The sequence below is a fragment of the Microcaecilia unicolor genome, chromosome 12 (genome assembly GCF_901765095.1).
Source record: "Microcaecilia unicolor chromosome 12, aMicUni1.1, whole genome shotgun sequence".
Taxonomy (NCBI): domain Eukaryota; kingdom Metazoa; phylum Chordata; class Amphibia; order Gymnophiona; family Siphonopidae; genus Microcaecilia; species Microcaecilia unicolor.
The window spans coordinates 30,245,421-30,262,902 of NC_044042.1; the positions used below are offsets into that span (position 1 = coordinate 30,245,421).

Here is a 17,482-nt window from a genome sequence, read left to right on the forward strand (position 1 = left end):
TGCTGTGTATCTCAATGGGGGAGGGGAAGACATCTTAAAGTTGAATTTAGCAAGTAAAATGTTGTTAGTAACATTGTTGGATTGTTGGTTTAATCATGAGTTGATAATGAATGTGATTGTTGGGCAGACTAGATGGACCAAGCAGGTCTTTATTTGCCATCATTTACTATATTACAATGTTAAGATTTTAAGGTGAACACAATGCAGGAAATGGAGCACCAGGTTTGAGGAGGCTTGGAAGACTTAACTTACCCTTCTACAGCACTTGCTTTGGGACAGATAAGCTAATACCTCCTCCTCAGGCCACTTAGACTCCTGATCCCCAATTCCCCCCCCAAGCATGACCCAATCCTCTTACTCCCCTCCCCATCCCACCTACCACCCCAGGATCCCTCCCTAACATCCCCCCCCCCCATCTCCCATTCCCAGGACCCCTCCCTAACACCCCCCCCAAAGAAAAAAAAAAAAAAAAAAGTAACCCTGGTGTCTAGTGGCATCCATACAATTCCAACTCAAGGACTTGACACTGATCTGCTTTTTGGTGCAGTGGCGCCTGCCTCAGCAGTCAACAAATCAATCCAGATAGGTGTGGATATCAGTGTACACAAACTCATGCAGACACTTTATAAAGTGTATGAAAAAATTTTTCTTAAGAAGTGTCCATGGTAATGCAAATACCAACAGAGTAAAATACTGTGTGCAACTAAATTGCAGGTTTCAAAAAACATGGCCACATGGAACAGCAATGCTGGAGCAAAAATGAAAGTCGGGAAGGACCAATAGAGTTCTAACTCAGTGTACACAAACTCATGCAGACACTCTACATTGCTATTCCTTGTGACCACGTTTTTTGAAACCTGCAGTTTAGTGGCATACAATATTTTACTCTGTTGGTATTTGCATTACCAAGGACACTGTTTTTTTTTAAAGGTTTTTTTCACATGCCTTGTAATGTGTCTGCATGAGTTTCTTTGCACTGATAATCATACCCTTCTGGATTGACTTGTTGACTCCTGAGGCAGGCACACCCCCCCATGCCAAAATGCAGATCTGAGTCAAGTCCAACTAGCAAAAACTGCTTTTTACCCTTGAGTTGGAATTGTATTGGTCCTCCCCTATTTTCATTTTTGCTCTGTGCCTTGATTTATAGGAGTTTCCTCTTCTTTTTGTTTTTGTCTAGTGGCATCCACCTGACCCTCCAAAAAATGGCCTGGTGTCTAGCGGCACCTGCATCTCCTGTGACTTCCCTTGTCCCTCCAGAGCCCCCCCCCCCCCTAATCGATTTATCTTCAAGAAGAGTCAGAAGTGATGCCCACTCGCCTTTGCCTCAGTACAATCTTCAAAAATGGCACCCCACCCTGCAAGGTGTGTCCCAGGATGCATAGTGTGGAGTCAGGCACCGCCATTTTTGAAGATGGCAGCGCAGAGCCAGGAGTGAGTTGGACTCACTCCTGCCTCTTTTTGAAGGTACATTGGGGGGGGTGGGCAAAGGGGGATGCCATTAGACACCAGGGCTGTTTTGAGGGGGATCGAGATTTGGGGTGACACTAGACAACAATGCAGAGGGGTCATGGGGTTAGAGGATCAGGGATGTTCTTGGGGGAATGGAGATCTGAGGATCAAGGGTCTGAAGGGAATGAGAACAGAAACTGAAAAAAAAATCCAAAAATCAGGAAAGAATTCTAAAAATTAAAAAAAAAGAAGAAGATTTTTTTTTTCCTATGTACTTCCCTACAGAAAAAAAAACCCTCTGGGGTCAATATTTAGCCATCGGCAGTGAGCATTTTGCCCACCATAAACGCCGTTATTCCCAGGTATTCAAAACCGGGACCTTTGTGGGCTTCAGCTTTGAATATCCAAGTGCTGACTCTGCACCTGGAACGCCCCCAACATGGCCAGCTATGTGTTCAGCCCTAACCAGATATTCAGTGGCACTTAGTCAAATATTAACAGCTAGCCCCAACCAAGCAATTTAACCAGTCAGCAGCTGGCTAAATCGCTTTAAATATCAGGCCCTCTGTATACATTTTTGTTTTTCACTTCATCATTACATACCAAAAGTAATTTCAGGGTATTGAATGTTCTTTAGTATTTCTGCTATCAACAACAAATAGCTTTTCCACTTGTTGGCTAGCTAATATCCAAGCCCATCAAAGTCATAATTTTATGTTTAATTAGATCACAAAAAGTATCTCAACACTACATTTGTATTTTATGCATCAAATGTCCCTACTTACAATGAAAAGGAGTTAGCTGTCCCTTTGGACTAGTATAGTGTTACTTTTCAAACCCTAAACTTCCAATATAAATATCTGTGCATTTGAGATGATGCCGCTCACTGACTACCCATAACGTATCCCTTTAACAGGTATTTCCTTTACAAGTAAAATATAAAAGGTGCTTCCTTCAAGACAACTTATTCAAAGGTCTAATAAATGCTTTTGGAAGGTTATATTCTTTCTTTCCCCACAACCACACACAGTGTAGTTGTAGCATAAGGTAAAAGCTAAGAAACAGAACCTTCCAAACAGTACACCTGTTCAAATATTTATAATCTAGGGATTTTGTTTTATAAAGCCAAAAATATGTATAAAGGAAAAGGCATAAACAGTAAAAGTAAATTAAACAGGAAACAAGTCAGTCATGAATGAACAAAGAAGGGAAACAAAAACATCATTTTGCTTTGCAATATTACCACTTTCTTATTTCAATCCATTTCTTACAACAACAGTACAGTCGCACACCTGCTTTGTTTCCACTTTCTATAGCCCCTATCACCCCCCCCCCCCCAACACACCTTAGCTACATCCCGTCACAAGGGACTATTCCCCTAGAAGAACTAGGAGCTCCGTTTTCAGAGGGCTGTGGTGGATCTGCCTCTTTTGGCAGGAGGAGGAATGGGATGCACTTCAGGTTAAGCCAAAGGAAGTGACTTGGGAACTAGCTTCTGATTTGAAGGGACACAAGCCAATGCAATCTCTTACCTCTTTGCAGACGTGGAGACTCTGCTCCTGGGCTCCGGCATGGGCACTCAACGCCCCGAGCACGAGTAACAGGAGGTGCCAGTAGCGATCGAGCCTTGCCGCCGCCGCCGCCCGTGCCATACTCGCAGTTATCGTGTGTGACACAGAGAAGTACTCGCTAGTCTGCCTTCTCGCAGCAGGTGTGAGACCTGCACCCAGCTCCGCCCCTCTCCTCAATGCAGGTGTGACACCTGCCCCTCCTACCCCAGCTCCGCCCCTTCCCTCATGCAGATGTGAGATCCACGCAGCTCTTCCCCTCCTCTCCATACAAATATGAGATCTGCCACACCCCTCCTACTTCAGCTCTGCCCCGCCCTCAGGGCAAGCGTGCCATCTGTCCCTACTCCCTTCTCTCTCGATATACTGGTTTCAGATCCCTCAGGGCAGGTGTGACATATCCCCTTCTCTCAGTACTGGCTTCAGATCCGTACAGGTGTAAGATCTGTTGCTCTACTGCCCCGCACTTCCAGCGGAGAAACAGGAGGACGACAGCTTGATTTCTGTCCCTCCCCCCCCCCCCCCCAAAAAAAAAAAAATATCCCCTTTCTTCCTTCACACCTCGCTCAGCTGCGCCCCCTCGCGATCTCACCGGGCTCCGGACAGCTCAACGACCTCCCACGTGCGGCAGAACGATCCCCACAGCAACCGCCTGCCGGGGCAGCGCGCGCCGCTTGCCACTGCACTGTGCCCGACATCTGCGAACGTTTACGTTCTGGTTTTTCTCACAGGTGCGCCCTGCCCCCGACGCCATAGCAACCGAGCTGACCCTCTGTCTCTCTCTTTGTGACGGACTCTCCTTTTTACTACGTGGCTTTCCCATCTGTCACTCTCACACAGCTTCTATCTCGGTCTCTCATAGAGTTTCCTTTTGATCTCATCTCTTCCATGTGAACCATCTCTGTCATTCTTTTCTCTCTCATGTTCTAGTTAGGAGGATCTTTCTGTCCGTGAGGCGTCCCTTTACCCCCAACTGAATCTTCTCTCTCTCCTTTTCTCAAACCTGTGGTTCCCTCTTTTCCATCTCTGACTCTCTCATGTCTGTGGCCCTTCCCCCAGGTGATTTTGCTTCTTCCTTTTCTCATTCCCTCCCTCTCAGGATCTTGTATACCAAGTTGCCAGAGGTTTTTCTCGTTACTCCAAACATCTACCACTATTTTCCTCTCCGGCTCCTTTCCATTTTCTTATAGTCTCCAGGTTAGTGAAGTTTTCAGCACTTTGCACCCCTCTCCACCATTGTGCTGAAGGCTGCATGCAACACTTATGCACATCCTATCTCCGTGTTTTTTTTTTTTCAGCAGTGTGCTCAGTGCATCTATCTTTTCAACAATTTTTGGAAAAAAAAAGTCCAAAAAACGCACAAAAACAAGCCATTGGGATGTATGGGGGGGGGGGGGGGGCAACATTCTTGGTTGACTGGCCACACAGACATCCCAGCAGAGCACTGGGGCACCCTGGACTTCACATAAAACACAGGGCTAGACCAAATTGTATAACTTTTAGCCTCAGACGTTTTTGCTTTGTGCCATTATGGCAGAAAAACATCCAAGTTTACAGAAAGCGAATGCTACATACCTGTAGAAGGTATTCTCCGAGGACAGCAGGCTGATTGTTCTCACTGATGGGTGACGTCCACGGCAGCCCCTCCAATCGGAATCTTCACTAGCAAAGTCCTTTGCTAGCCCTCGCGCGCCCGCGCGCACCGCGCATGCGCGGCCGTCTTCCCGCCCGAAACCGGCTCGAGCCGGCCAGTCCAGTATGTAGCAAGACAAAACTCTGAAGGGAAGACACAACTCCAAAGGGGAGGCGGGCGGGTTTGTGAGAACAATCAGCCTGCTGTCCTCGGAGAATACCTTCTACAGGTATGTAGCATTCGCTTTCTCCGAGGACAAGCAGGCTGCTTGTTCTCACTGATGGGGTATCCCTAGCCCCCAGGCTCACTCAAAACAACAACCAAGGTCAATTGGGCCTCGCAACGGCGAGGACATAACTGAGATTGACCTAAAAAATTTACCAACTAACTGAGAGTGCAGCCTGGAACAGAACAAACAGGGCCCTCGGGGGGTGGAGTTGGATCCTAAAGCCCAAACAGGTTCTGAAGAACTGACTGCCCGAACCGACTGTCGCGTCGGGTATCCTGCTGCAGGCAGTAATGGGATGTGAATGTGTGGACAGAAGCCCACGTCGCAGCTTTGCAAATTTCTTCAATGGAGGCTGACTTCAAGTGGGCTACCGACGCAGCCATGGCTCTAACATTATGAGCCGTGACATGACCCTCAAGAGCCAGCCCCGCCTGGGCGTAAGTGAAGGAAATGCAATCTGCTAGCCAATTGGATATGGTGCGTTTCCCTACAGCCACTCCCCTCCTATTGGGGTCAAAAGAAACAAACAATTGGGCGGACTGTCTGTGGGGCTGTGTCCGCTCCAAGTAGAAGGCCAATGCTCTCTTGCAGTCCAATGTGTGCAGCTGACGTTCAGCAGGGCAGGAATGAGGACGGGGAAAGAATGTTGGCAAGACAATTGACTGGTTCAGATGGAACTCCGACACAACCTTTGGCAAGAACTTAGGGTGAGTGCGGAGGACTACTCTGTTATGATGAAATTTGGTGTAAGGGGCCTGGGCTACCAGGGCCTGAAGCTCACTGACTCTACGAGCTGAAGTAACTGCCACCAAGAAAATGACCTTCCAGGTCAAGTACTTCAGATGGCAGGAATTCAGTGGCTCAAAAGGAGGTTTCATCAGCTGGGTGAGAACGACATTGAGATCCCATGACACTGTGGGAGGCTTGACAGGGGGCTTTGACAAAAGCAAACCTCTCATAAAGCGAACAACTAAAGGCTGTCCTGAGATCGGCTTACCTTCCACATGGTAATGGTATGCACTGATTGCACTAAGGTGAACTCTTACAGAGTTGGTCTTGAGACCAGACTCAGACAAGTGCAGAAGGTATTCAAGCAGGGTCTGTGTAGGACAAGAGCGAGGATCTAGGGCCTTGCTGTCACACCAGACGGCAAACCTCCTCCAATGAAAGAAGTAACTTCTCTTAGTGGAGTCTTTCCTGGAAGCAAGCAAGATGCGGGAGACACCCTCTGGCAGACCCAAAGAAGCAAAGTCTACGCCCTCAACATCCAGGCCGTGAGAGCCAGGGACCGGAGGTTGGGATGCAGAAGAGCCCCTTCGTCCTGCGTGATGAGGGTCGGAAAACACTCCAATCTCCACGGTTCTTCGGAGGATAACTCCAGAAGAAGAGGGAACCAGATCTGACGCGGCCAAAAAGGAGCAATCAGGATCATGGTGCCTCGGTCTTGCTTGAGTTTCAACAAAGTCTTCCCCACCAGAGGAATGGGAGGATAAGCATACAGCAGGCCCTCCCCCCAATCGAGGAGGAAGGCATCCGATGCCAGTCTGCCGGTGGCCTGAAGCCTGGAACAGAACTGAGGGACTTTGTGGTTTGCTCGAGATGCGAAGAGATCCACCAAGGGGGTGCCCCACGCTTGGAAGATCTGGCGCACCACTCGGGAGTTGAGCGACCACTCGTGAGGTTGCATAATCCTGCTCAACCTGTCGGCCAGACTGTTGTTTACGCCTGCCAGATATGTGGCTTGGAGCACCATGCCGTTCCGGCGAGCCCAGGTCCACATGCTGACGGCTTCCTGACACAGGGGGCGAGATCCGGTGCCCCCCTGCTTGTTTACATAATACATGGCAACCTGGTTGTCTGTCTGAATTTGAATAATTTGGTGGGACAGCCGATCTCTGAAAGCCTTCAGAGCGTTCCAGATCGCTCGTAACTCCAGAAGATTGATCTGTAGATCGCGTTCCTGGAGGGACCAGCTTCCTTGAGTGTGGAGCCCATCGACATGAGCTCCCCATCCCAGGAGAGACGCATCCGTGGTCAGCACTTTTTGTGGCTGAGGAATTTGGAAGGGACGTCCCAGAGTCAAATTGGTCCAAATCGTCCACCAATACAGGGATTCGAGAAAACTCGTGGACAGGTGGATCACGTCCTCTAGACCCCCAGCGGCCTGATACCACTGGGAGGCTAGGGTCCATTGAGCAGATCTCATGTGAAGGCGGGCCATGGGAGTCACATGAACTGTGGAGGCCATGTGGCCCAGCAATCTCAACATCTGCCGAGCTGTGATCTGCTGGGACGCTCGCACCCGGGAGACGAGGGACAACAAGTTGTTGGCTCTCGTCTCTGGGAGATAGGCGCGAGCCGTCCGAGAATCCAGCAGAGCTCCTATGAATTCGAGGTTCTGCACTGGAAGAAGATGGGACTTTGGGTAATTTATCACAAACCCCAGTAGCTCCAGAAGGCGAATAGTCATCTGCATGGACTGCAGGGCTCCTGCCTCGGACGTGCTCTTTACCAGCCAATCGTCGAGATATGGGAACACGTGTACTCCCAGCCTGCGAAGTGCCGCTGCTACCACAGCTAGGCACTTTGTGAACACCCTGGGCGCAGAGGCGAGCCCAAAGGGTAGCACACAGTACTGGAAGTGGCGTGTGCCCAACTGAAATCGCAGATACTGTCTGTGAGCTGGCAGTATCGGGATATGTGTGTAGGCATCCTTCAAGTCCAGAGAGCATAGCCAATCGTTTTGCTGAATCATGGGGAGAAGGGTGCCCAGGGAAAGCATCCTGAACTTTTCTTTTACGAGATATTTGTTCAGGGCCCTTAGGTCTAGGATGGGACGCATCCCCCCTGTTTTCTTTTCCACAAGGAAGTACCTGGAATAGAATCCCAGCCCTTCTTGCCCGGATGGCACGGGCTCGACCGCATTGGCGCTGAGAAGGGCGGAGAGTTCCTCTGCAAGTACCCTCTTGTGTTGGAAGCTGTAAGACTGAGCTCCCGGTGGACAATTTGGAGGTTTTGAGGTCAAATTGAGGGTGTACCCCTGCCGGACTATTTGCAGAACCCACTGATCGGAGGTTATGAGAGGCCACCTTTGGTGAAAAGCTTTCAACCTCCCTCCGACTGGCAGGTCGCCCGGCACGGACACTTGGATGTCGGCTATGCTCTGCTGGAGCCAGTCAAAAGCTCGCCCCTTGCTTTTGCTGGGGAGCCGCGGGGCCTTGCTGAGTCGCACGCTGCTGACGAGAGCGAGCGCGCTGGGGCTTAGCCTGGGCCGCAGGCTGTCGGGAAGGAGGATTGTACCTACGCTTGCCAGAAGAGTAGGGAACAGTCTTCCTTCCCCCGAAAAATCGTCTACCTGTAGAGGTAGAAGCTGAAGGCTGCCGGCGGGCGAATTTGTCGAATGCGGTGTCCCGCTGGTGGAGAGACTCTACCACCTGTTCGACTTTTTCGCCAAAAATGTTGTCCGCACGGCAAGGCGAGTCCGCAATCCGCTGCTGGATTCTATTTTCCAGGTCGGCGGCACGCAGCCATGAGAGCCTGCGCATCACCACCCCTTGAGCAGCGGCCCTGGACGCAACATCAAAAGTGTCATAAACTCCTCTGGCCAGGAATTTTCTGCACGCCTTCAGCTGCCTGACCACCTCCTGAAAAGGCTTGGCTTGCTCAGGGGGAAGAGCATCAACCAAGCCCGCCAACTGCCGCACATTGTTCCGCATGTGTATGCTCGTGTAGAGCTGGTAAGACTGGATCTTGGACACGAGCATAGAGGAATGGTAGGCCTTCCTCCCAAAGGAGTCTAAGGTTCTAGCGTCCTTGCCCGGGGGCGCCGAAGCATGTTCCCTAGAACTCTTAGCCTTCTTTAGGGCCAAATCCACAACTCCAGAGTCGTGAGGCAACTGAGTGCGCATCAGCTCTGGGTCCCCATGGATCCGGTACTGGGACTCGATCTTCTTGGGAATGTGGGGATTAGTTAAGGGTTTCGTCCAGTTCGCAAGCAATGTCTTTTTTAGGACATGGTGCAAGGGAACGGTGGACGCTTCCTTAGGTGGAGAAGGATAGTCCAGGAGCTCAAACATTTCAGCCCTGGGCTCGTCCTCCACAACCACCGGGAAGGGGATGGCCGTAGACATCTCCCGGACAAAGGAAGCAAAAGACAGACTCTCGGGAGGAGAAAGCTGTCTTTCAGGAGAGGGAGTGGGATCAGAAGGAAGACCCTCAGACTCCTCGTCAGAGAAATATCTAGGATCTTCCTCTTCCTCCCACGAGGCCTCACCCTCGGTGTCAGACACAAGTTCACGAACCTGTGTCTGCAACCTCGCCCTGCTCGACTCGGTGGAACCCCGTCCACGGTGGGGGCGTCGAGAGGTAGACTCTCTCGCCCGCATCGGCGAAGCTCACTCCGCCGACGTAGTCGGGGAGCCTTCCTGGGAGGTGGCCGCGGTCGGCACCACAAGCGGTACCGACGTCGGGGACCTCACCCCGGGCGATGGGCCAGCTGGCGCCACGCTCGACGGTACCGGAGGCGCAAGCACCGCCGGTACCGGAGGGGTAGGGCGCAACAGCTCTCCCAGAATCTCTGGGAGAACGGCCCGGAGGCTCTCGTTTAGAGCGGCTGCAGAGAAAGGCTGTGAGGTCGATGCAGGCGTCGACGTCAGGACCTGTTCCGGGCGAGGAGGCTGTTCCGGGCTGTCCAGAGTGGAGCGCATCGACACCTCTTGGACAGAGGGTGAGCGGTCCTCTCGGTGCCGATGCCTGCTGGGTGCCGAATCCCTCGGCGACCCAGAGCTCTCGGTGCCGACGCGGGGAGGAGACCGGTGTCGATGCTTCTTCGACTTCTTCCGAAGCATGTCACCGGAGCTCCCCGGCACCGACGAGGAGGACGTAGAATCCATCCGTCGCTTCCTCGGGGCCGAGGCCGAAGAAGGTCGGTCTCGGGGGGGCTGTACCGCAGGAGCCCTCAGGGTGGGAGGAGACCCACCCGAAGGCTCACCGCCACCAGCAGGGGAATGGACAGCCCTCACCTGCACTCCTGACGATGCACCACCGTCCGACGACATCAGCAGACGAGGTCCCGGTACCACCGGCGTCGATGCAGCTATCCGATGTCTCGGCGCCGATGCAGAGGCCCGATGCCTCGATGCACTCGATGCAAGGGCGGCCGAGGAAGATGGTCTGGACGCTGACGACGTCGATGCACTCGAAGATCCCGGTGCCGATGCCGACGAAGAGCCCGAGAACAAAACGTTCCACTGGGCTAGTCTCGCTACCTGAGTCCGCCTTTGAAGCAGGGAACACAGACTGCAGTTCTGAGGGTGGTGCTCGGCCCCCAGACACTGAAGACACGACGAGTGTCGATCAGTGAGCGAGATAACCCGGGCGCACTGGGTGCACTTCTTGAAGCCGCTGGAAGGCTTCGATGTCATGGGCGGAAAAATCACGCCGGCGAAATCAAAGTCCGAAATGACGGAAAAAGAGCACCAAAAACTTTAGAGGGAGAAAATCTCGACCGAGGCCGAAAAGAGGCCTACCCCGACGACGAAAGAAAACTTATCGGGGCCAAAAGCTGGAAATACGGGGAGGATTGAAACGGAACCCGGTGGAGGGGTTCCGGAGCACTTCCCGAGTAGAAGAAAAGCTTTTCCGAAGAAAAAACACGTTCAACAATATGGACGCGCGAGGTCGACTCTCCGGGGCTCGACACGGCGAAAAATACGACCGTACCGAGTGCGGACAAAAGAAGACTGGCCGGCTCGAGCCGGTTTCGGGCGGGAAGACGGCCGCGCATGCGCGGTGCGCGCGGGCGCGCGAGGGCTAGCAAAGGACTTTGCTAGTGAAGATTCCGATTGGAGGGGCTGCCGTGGACGTCACCCATCAGTGAGAACAAGCAGCCTGCTTGTCCTCGGAGAATGCCCAAATCCTACTCCCAACAAGCCACCTTGAGATTTGGATATGCTGCATACAAACTGCATAGAAACCCGTCTTAAAATGAGTTTTGGAAAAAAAAGTTCACCTGTCACTTTGTGATGCTTTTTGGATATTTTTTATGGTTTGAAAATGAGCCCCATAGTATGTAGGAGCTTATAGTATACATGAGAAGTAAGGAGTCCTTTTACAAAGCTATGGTAAAAATTGGCTTTAGAGAACACTTATGCAGATCTTTCTTGTGTGCTAAGGCCATTTTTACTTCAGCTGTAAAAATGTCCTTTTTCAATTATTTTCATTAATGGCCGTGTGCTAAAGCTGCCATTAGCGCATGGCCATTTTCAAAAATTATTGCATGAGCATTTACTGCCACCTATTTTGTAGACAGTAAGGGCTCCCACTTTATCACTGTGTTAGCCAGTTAGTGTGCGGTAGTATAGATGCCCAGTCTCTGCCCTTGAAATGTCTCCTCAAAAAAATTAATACAATAATGCACACAAATGCAATAATTAATATGTGACACTTTAGCACATCCCGCATTAGTCCACTTTTGCTGCGTTAGGCACATGTTAGCACCTAAGGCAGCTTAGAAACAAGACCCCTAACTTTGAGATCATTAGATCTCTTTTCTAAACAGTACATATCAGAACTTTACTCGCCATCTTATACAGCCCTAATGTATGACTCTTCTCTTTGTATGTTAACTCTTGACAACACTTCAAGCTTTCTGCTATCACTCCTCATTTTTTTCTGTTCCATCTGAAGTGTCCATGCTCAGACACCAAATCTCTCCCACTGGGTAGGAGTTTTCTGTTCTCCCACACAAAAATGGAAACTCCTGCAGGTGGGAGACTTGGGAGACAGCAGAGGAGGATGGGAAATCTGGTGTGCAGAAACTCATGCTTCAGTTCTCTGCCAGCGCTGTGAAAAGGACAATACTTCTTATTGTTCTCATGAGACAGGCTCAGCTGTTGAAGGGAGAAGATCTATGAAAGGTGAGCATAAGGTGTGGAGACTGAGAGAAATTGGTGCTGAGAGTAAGCAAGAGGGCTGGAGATAGGAGTGATCAGTAAGGGATGCTAGGGGGTGACAATAAAAAATGGCTGAAGGGTGGACCAAGATGGTGCCACCTCTAGAACACCAATTAAATGGTAGGCCTGGGGGGGTCTATGTGTGGCTCCAAGAGAGGGGGCTCCTTGTGTTGGAGGAAAGAGGAGGGGGAGGGAATGGAGTTCCTTGGCGTATGAAAAATATTTTAGGGGCTACGCCATAGAAAGTTTGGGAATCACTGATTTAGACAAACTAGGTGGTCACTTAGGGCAGCAGCTTCTGGGGAATGGGGAGGAGGGTGGCAGCAAAGAATAAATCAAAGCAAAACAATAGATTCTGGTAGCTAGACCCTAACCCTAAAGGGGATAGATTTGATATACCACCTTCCTGTGGTTACAAAGTGGTTTACAGAGTCACAAGGAGCTACAATGGAAATTGAACCCAGTTCCCCTGGGTCTCAGGCCACTGCACTAACCATTAGGCTACTCCTCCACTCCAACTCAAAAAAAAACCAACAACAGGTTGTACTGGAGGAATAACCTTACCTAATGGTTAGTACAATGGCCTAAGAACCAAGGGAACTGGGTTTAATTTCCACTGCAGCTCCTTGCGACTCTGGGCAAATCACTTAACCCTCCATTGCCCAGGTAAAAATAAATACCTATATATAATATGTAAACTGCTTTGATTGAAGCACAGCAGCTATACAGATAATAAAAGAGCTTTGGTTTATTTTGAAGCAAGCCTCATGCACACCAGTATTCCCAAGCTGGCAGTGACAGCCCCTCTGCAGCCTGTCATAGCCACAGGTCAGTGAGGTAAGAGGGGAGGGATAGCGTGGGTGCATTTCCCTGCTACCAACAGAAAGAAAAAGGGTATGTGGGATTTGATATATCACCTTTCTGTGGTTAACATCAAGGGAGTTTACATATTATATACAGGTACTTATTTTGTACCTGGGGCAATGGAGGGTTAGGTGACATTAGAATCACAAAGAGCTATAGTGGGAATCAAATCCAGTTCCCCTGGTTCACAGACTACATTAACCATTAGGTTATTCCTCACTCAAAAACCTCCAGCTACAGAGAAGCCACTTTTTCTATTTGTCCAGGTAAATGAGTTATTTGAAAATTGCCTTCTTAGCATATGTATAATACATACACAGTAAAGTTAAATACTTAGTATGTGATGTCTACCTGTGCATATTTACAGAATTGTTTTGGGATAGGTGATGTTGGGATAGTTATGATTGAGTTTAATTATGAAGATCTTGAGGGGGAGGGCGATAGAGGCATGAAAGATAATGGAGGATGCAAGGTTCAAAGTTCATCTACAGTATCTAATATCCTTGTACTGGCTCTGTATCTTTAAGTGTCTCTGCCACTTCCTCCTCACAAGTCTGCCTAAAATGTCTTTCCCCACTACAGTCTATTCAAAATTCAGCTGCTTGACTTATTCCTCAAGGGTACTGAAAGAACACACTTTGATGATCTGCTGTTAGTGATCTGTAACCTGTCGTTAAAATCATCCGTAGTACCTGAAGACTGGTGGGTAGCCAATGTAATGCCGATTTTTAAAAAGGGTTCCAGGGGTAATCAAGGAAATTACAGACCGCTAAGCCTGACTTCAGTGCCGGGCAAAATAGTGGAAACTATTATAAAGAATAAAATTACAGAACACATAGATAAACATGCTTTAATGAGACAGAGTCAGCATGGGTTCAGCCAAAGGAAGTCTTCCCCACCAATCTGTTTCATTTCTTTGAAAGCGTGAATAAACATGTGGATAAAGGTGAGCCGGTTGATGTAGTGTATCTAGATTTTCAGAAAGCTTTTGACAAAGTTCCTCATGAGATGAGAAAATTAAAAAGTAATGTGTGAGAAAATTAAAAAGTAATGTGATAAAAGGCAATGTCCTTCTGTGGATTAGGAATTGGTTATTGGATAGAAAACAGAGAGAGGGTAGGGTTAAATGGCCATTTTTCTCAATGGGGGAGTGCCAAAGGGATCTGTATTGGAACCGGTGCTATTTAACATATTTATAAATGATCTGTAAAATGGAACAGAGTGAGGTGATTACATTTGCAGATGACACAAAACTATTCAAAGTTGTCAAAACACGTGGATTGTGAAAAATTGCAGGAAGACCTTAGGAAACTGGAAGACTGGACATCCAAATGGCAGATGAAATTTAATGTGGACAAATTCAAAGCGATGCACATTGGGAATAATCCAAATTATAGTTACTTGATGCTAGAGTCCACCTTAGAAGTCAGCACTCAAGAGAAAGATCTAGGTGTCAATGTAGTCAATATGCTGAAATCTCCTGCCCAGTGTGCAGCGGTGGCCAAAAAAGCAAACAAGATGCTATGAATTATTAGGAAACAAATAGTAACATAGTAAATGACAGCAGATAAAGACCTGTACGGTCCATCCAGTCTGCCCAACAAGATAAACTCATTTTACATGGTATGTGATACTTTATATGTATACCTGAGTTTGATTTGTCCTTGCCTTTCTCAGGGCACAGACCGTAGAAGTCTGCCCAGTACTGTTCTTGTATTAAGTTCTGAAGCTAACATCGAAGCCCCTTAAAATTTACACTCCAGCCCATCCCTATCCAGTCACGATCAGGGCGTAGACCGTAGAAATCTGCCCAGCTCCCATTTTGTTTCCAATTACCGGCGTTGCCACCCAATCTCCGCTAAGATTCCACAGAGCCATTCCTTCTATACAGGATTCCTTTGTGTTTATCCCACGCATGTTTGAATTCCATTACCATTTTCATCTCCACCACCTCCTGCGGGAGGGCATTCCACATATCCACCACCCTCTCCGTGAAAAAATACTTCCTGACATTAGTCCTTAGTCTGCCCCCCTTCAACCTCAATTCATGTCCTCTAGTTCTACCACCTTCCCGTCTCCGGAAAAGGTTCATTTGCGGATTAATACCTTTCAAATATTTGAACGTCTGTATTATATCACCCCTGTTTCTCCATTCCTCCAAGGTATACATGTTCAGGTCAACAAGTCTCTCCTTGTACGGTTTGCAATGCAAATCCCATACCATTTTCATAGCTTTTCTTTGCACCGCTTCCAGTCTTTTTCCATCTTTAGCAAGATACGGCCTTCAAAACTGAACACAATACTCCAAGTGGGGCCTCACCAACGACTTGTAGAGGGGCATCAACACCTTCTTTCTTCTGCTGGTTATGCCCCTCTCTATGCAGCCTAGCATCCTTCTGGCCACGGCCTTGTCGCATTGTTTCTTCACCTTCAGATTCTCCGACACCAACACCCCAAGGTCTCTCTCCTGAGTCGAGCTTACTAATCTCTCCCCTTTCATACCAATCTTTTGAATATCTTCTATCAGATCCTTGTCTAACTTCTCCGTTTGCGCAGGAGGTCTGTAGGTAACTCCCGTGTGGATACAGGTTCCATCTTCTCTTTCCAGGATGATCCATAAAGCTTCTTCTTTTTCCCAGGTTCCCCACATTTCAGCCACTCTGATATTCTCTCTCACATACAGAGCCTCTCCTCCACCTCTTCAGCCCTCTCTATCCTTCCTAAAAAGATTATAGCCCGGTATGGTCTCATCCCATACATGAGAATCGTTGAACCACGTCTCCATAATAGCAACAATATCCAAGTTTTCTTTTTTTAATTATTTATTTATAGTAATTTTTTACATCTCTTTACAAGTCATTCACTTGTTAACAGCAACACAGCATTAGAAAATATTAATAAGGAAAATTAGAAAAATAAGAAATATATATATATACTTCAGCTTTCTTAGACCTCTTTTAGAGGGATGTGAAAAAGACATATAGGAGTATCTTAGGAAATTCTAACATATTTAAGACTATGTGTGGAGACTCTGCTTATTACTTATTCAACATTATTTTAGTCTTTTCAAATCTAGAAAAACTTTTAATTGTTCTGATGTATAAAATATGTACTTAGTATCTCCTAATCTTATCGAACATTTACATGGATAAGCAAGAAAAAATGTGGCCCCGAGATCCAACACTTGCTGTTTCATAGCCAAGAAAATCTTTCTTCTTTCTTGAGTCACTTTAGTAACGTCTGGATAAATCCAAATTTTTCCACCTCCAAACAGTTCTTTAGAATGTTTAAAATAAAGTCTTAAGATGTTGTTAAGGTCTTGTTCAAATACAAAGAAGACTAGTAATGTAGCTCTCTCTGGTGCATTATCTATCGATTGTTGCAGAATTGCAGATATATTATTCAAGTCAATATTTTCAACTTCGGGTCTGGGTTCCCCATCATTTTTCCCAGGTCTTATTAATCGGAGGAATAGCATTCAGAGGAATTTTTAAATTTTCAAACAAGTACCTTTTAAATAAGTCAACAGGTAATGATCCTGGTACTTTTGGGAAATTCAAGATACAAAGGTTCAAACGCATATTATAATTTTCTATCTGCTCAATTTTTCTATGAAGAGCCAGTTTATCTTTAACCACTGTTTAAATTCTTGTAATTGCTTGATATCATTTTGAATCAAATTGACCCGAGATGATAAATCTTCCTTCACTACTTCCACTGTTTTTACCATATCTTCAAAATTTAGAGACAAAGCAGATATCTCACCTGAAGACTTTTGAAGAGTAATATCCATTTCATTCAGTTTTAACCAGATTTTTTCAAGACTTATCTCCGTGGTTGTTCCTGAGGCTCCAATTGAATCATGAGCCTCTATTTCCAGACGTTTCTGTCGCGGCACAAGGCCCACGCCAGAAAGCTCACCATCTACACTTCTGGTAGCGTGAAAACTGTCTCCGAGCGCCGCTGTTAATGCTGGACATGGAGGGATGTTGGATTCTGAGGGCAGGGATAGAGATGTTTCCTGACCCAGCAGAGGTTCCGCTCCTCCGGCTGCCTCTGCAATGGGCCCTGTTGCCCCCAGTTCCCCTGAAGAGACTCCGGCGAGGAAGCGATCCAGGCTTTGTTGGACTGGAGAGGCGGTCGAGGTAGGCAGGGGAACAAACCTCAGAGTTCCTTTTCTTTTGGTATGAAGCATCTTGATTCAGGAATTAGTTTTAGAAATCCAACAGGAGCCCGGCATTCACTCACCAAATGCCTTCACACCGCCATCTTGACACGCCCCCAATATCCAAGTTTTCTTCAAACATCAGGGCTTGTAAGTCTTGAACCTTTTTACTTAGACTACGAGCATTTGTGCACATAGCTTTCCATGTGCTTAGTGAGTTTGGGTGGTTTTTTATATTTACATGACCTTTCCCTCTGCCATCATGTTTATTCTGGGGGTGACTTTCCGAAATCCCGTTTCCTTTTGTCACCCCCACCCTCTAGTTTAAATGTCTAGAAACATACTGTTTCTCCCCAAGGATCCTTTTTTCCCATCACAGAAAGATGTAGCCCATCATTACAGTACAGCCTGTTATTTTTCCACATATTATCCCATTCTCCTATGTATCTGAAACCTTCTTCTTTACACCAAGACTCAAGCCACTTATTGAATTCCTCTGTTTTGCGTAGTCTTTCCTCTCCCCTCCGCAACGTAGGAATTACTTCAGAAAAAGCCATGCAAAATAAGACCAATAATATTATACTACCTCTGTATCGCTCCATTATGCAACTTCACCTT

General features: G+C 47.8%; 1 protein-coding gene across 1 annotated transcript in view; it reads right to left on the reverse strand.

The window, feature by feature from the left end:
• The window catches only part of LOC115481952 (UPF0577 protein KIAA1324-like), a 125,655-nt gene extending 122,458 nt beyond the window's left edge, over positions 1-3,197 (reverse strand). The window contains exon 1 of the mRNA XM_030221444.1: positions 2,985-3,197. Coding sequence (XP_030077304.1) covers positions 2,985-3,104 — 120 coding nt within the window. The 5' untranslated portion in view covers positions 3,105-3,197. The remainder of the gene's footprint in view (positions 1-2,984) is intronic.
• Between the last annotated feature and the right edge of the window lie 14,285 nt (positions 3,198-17,482).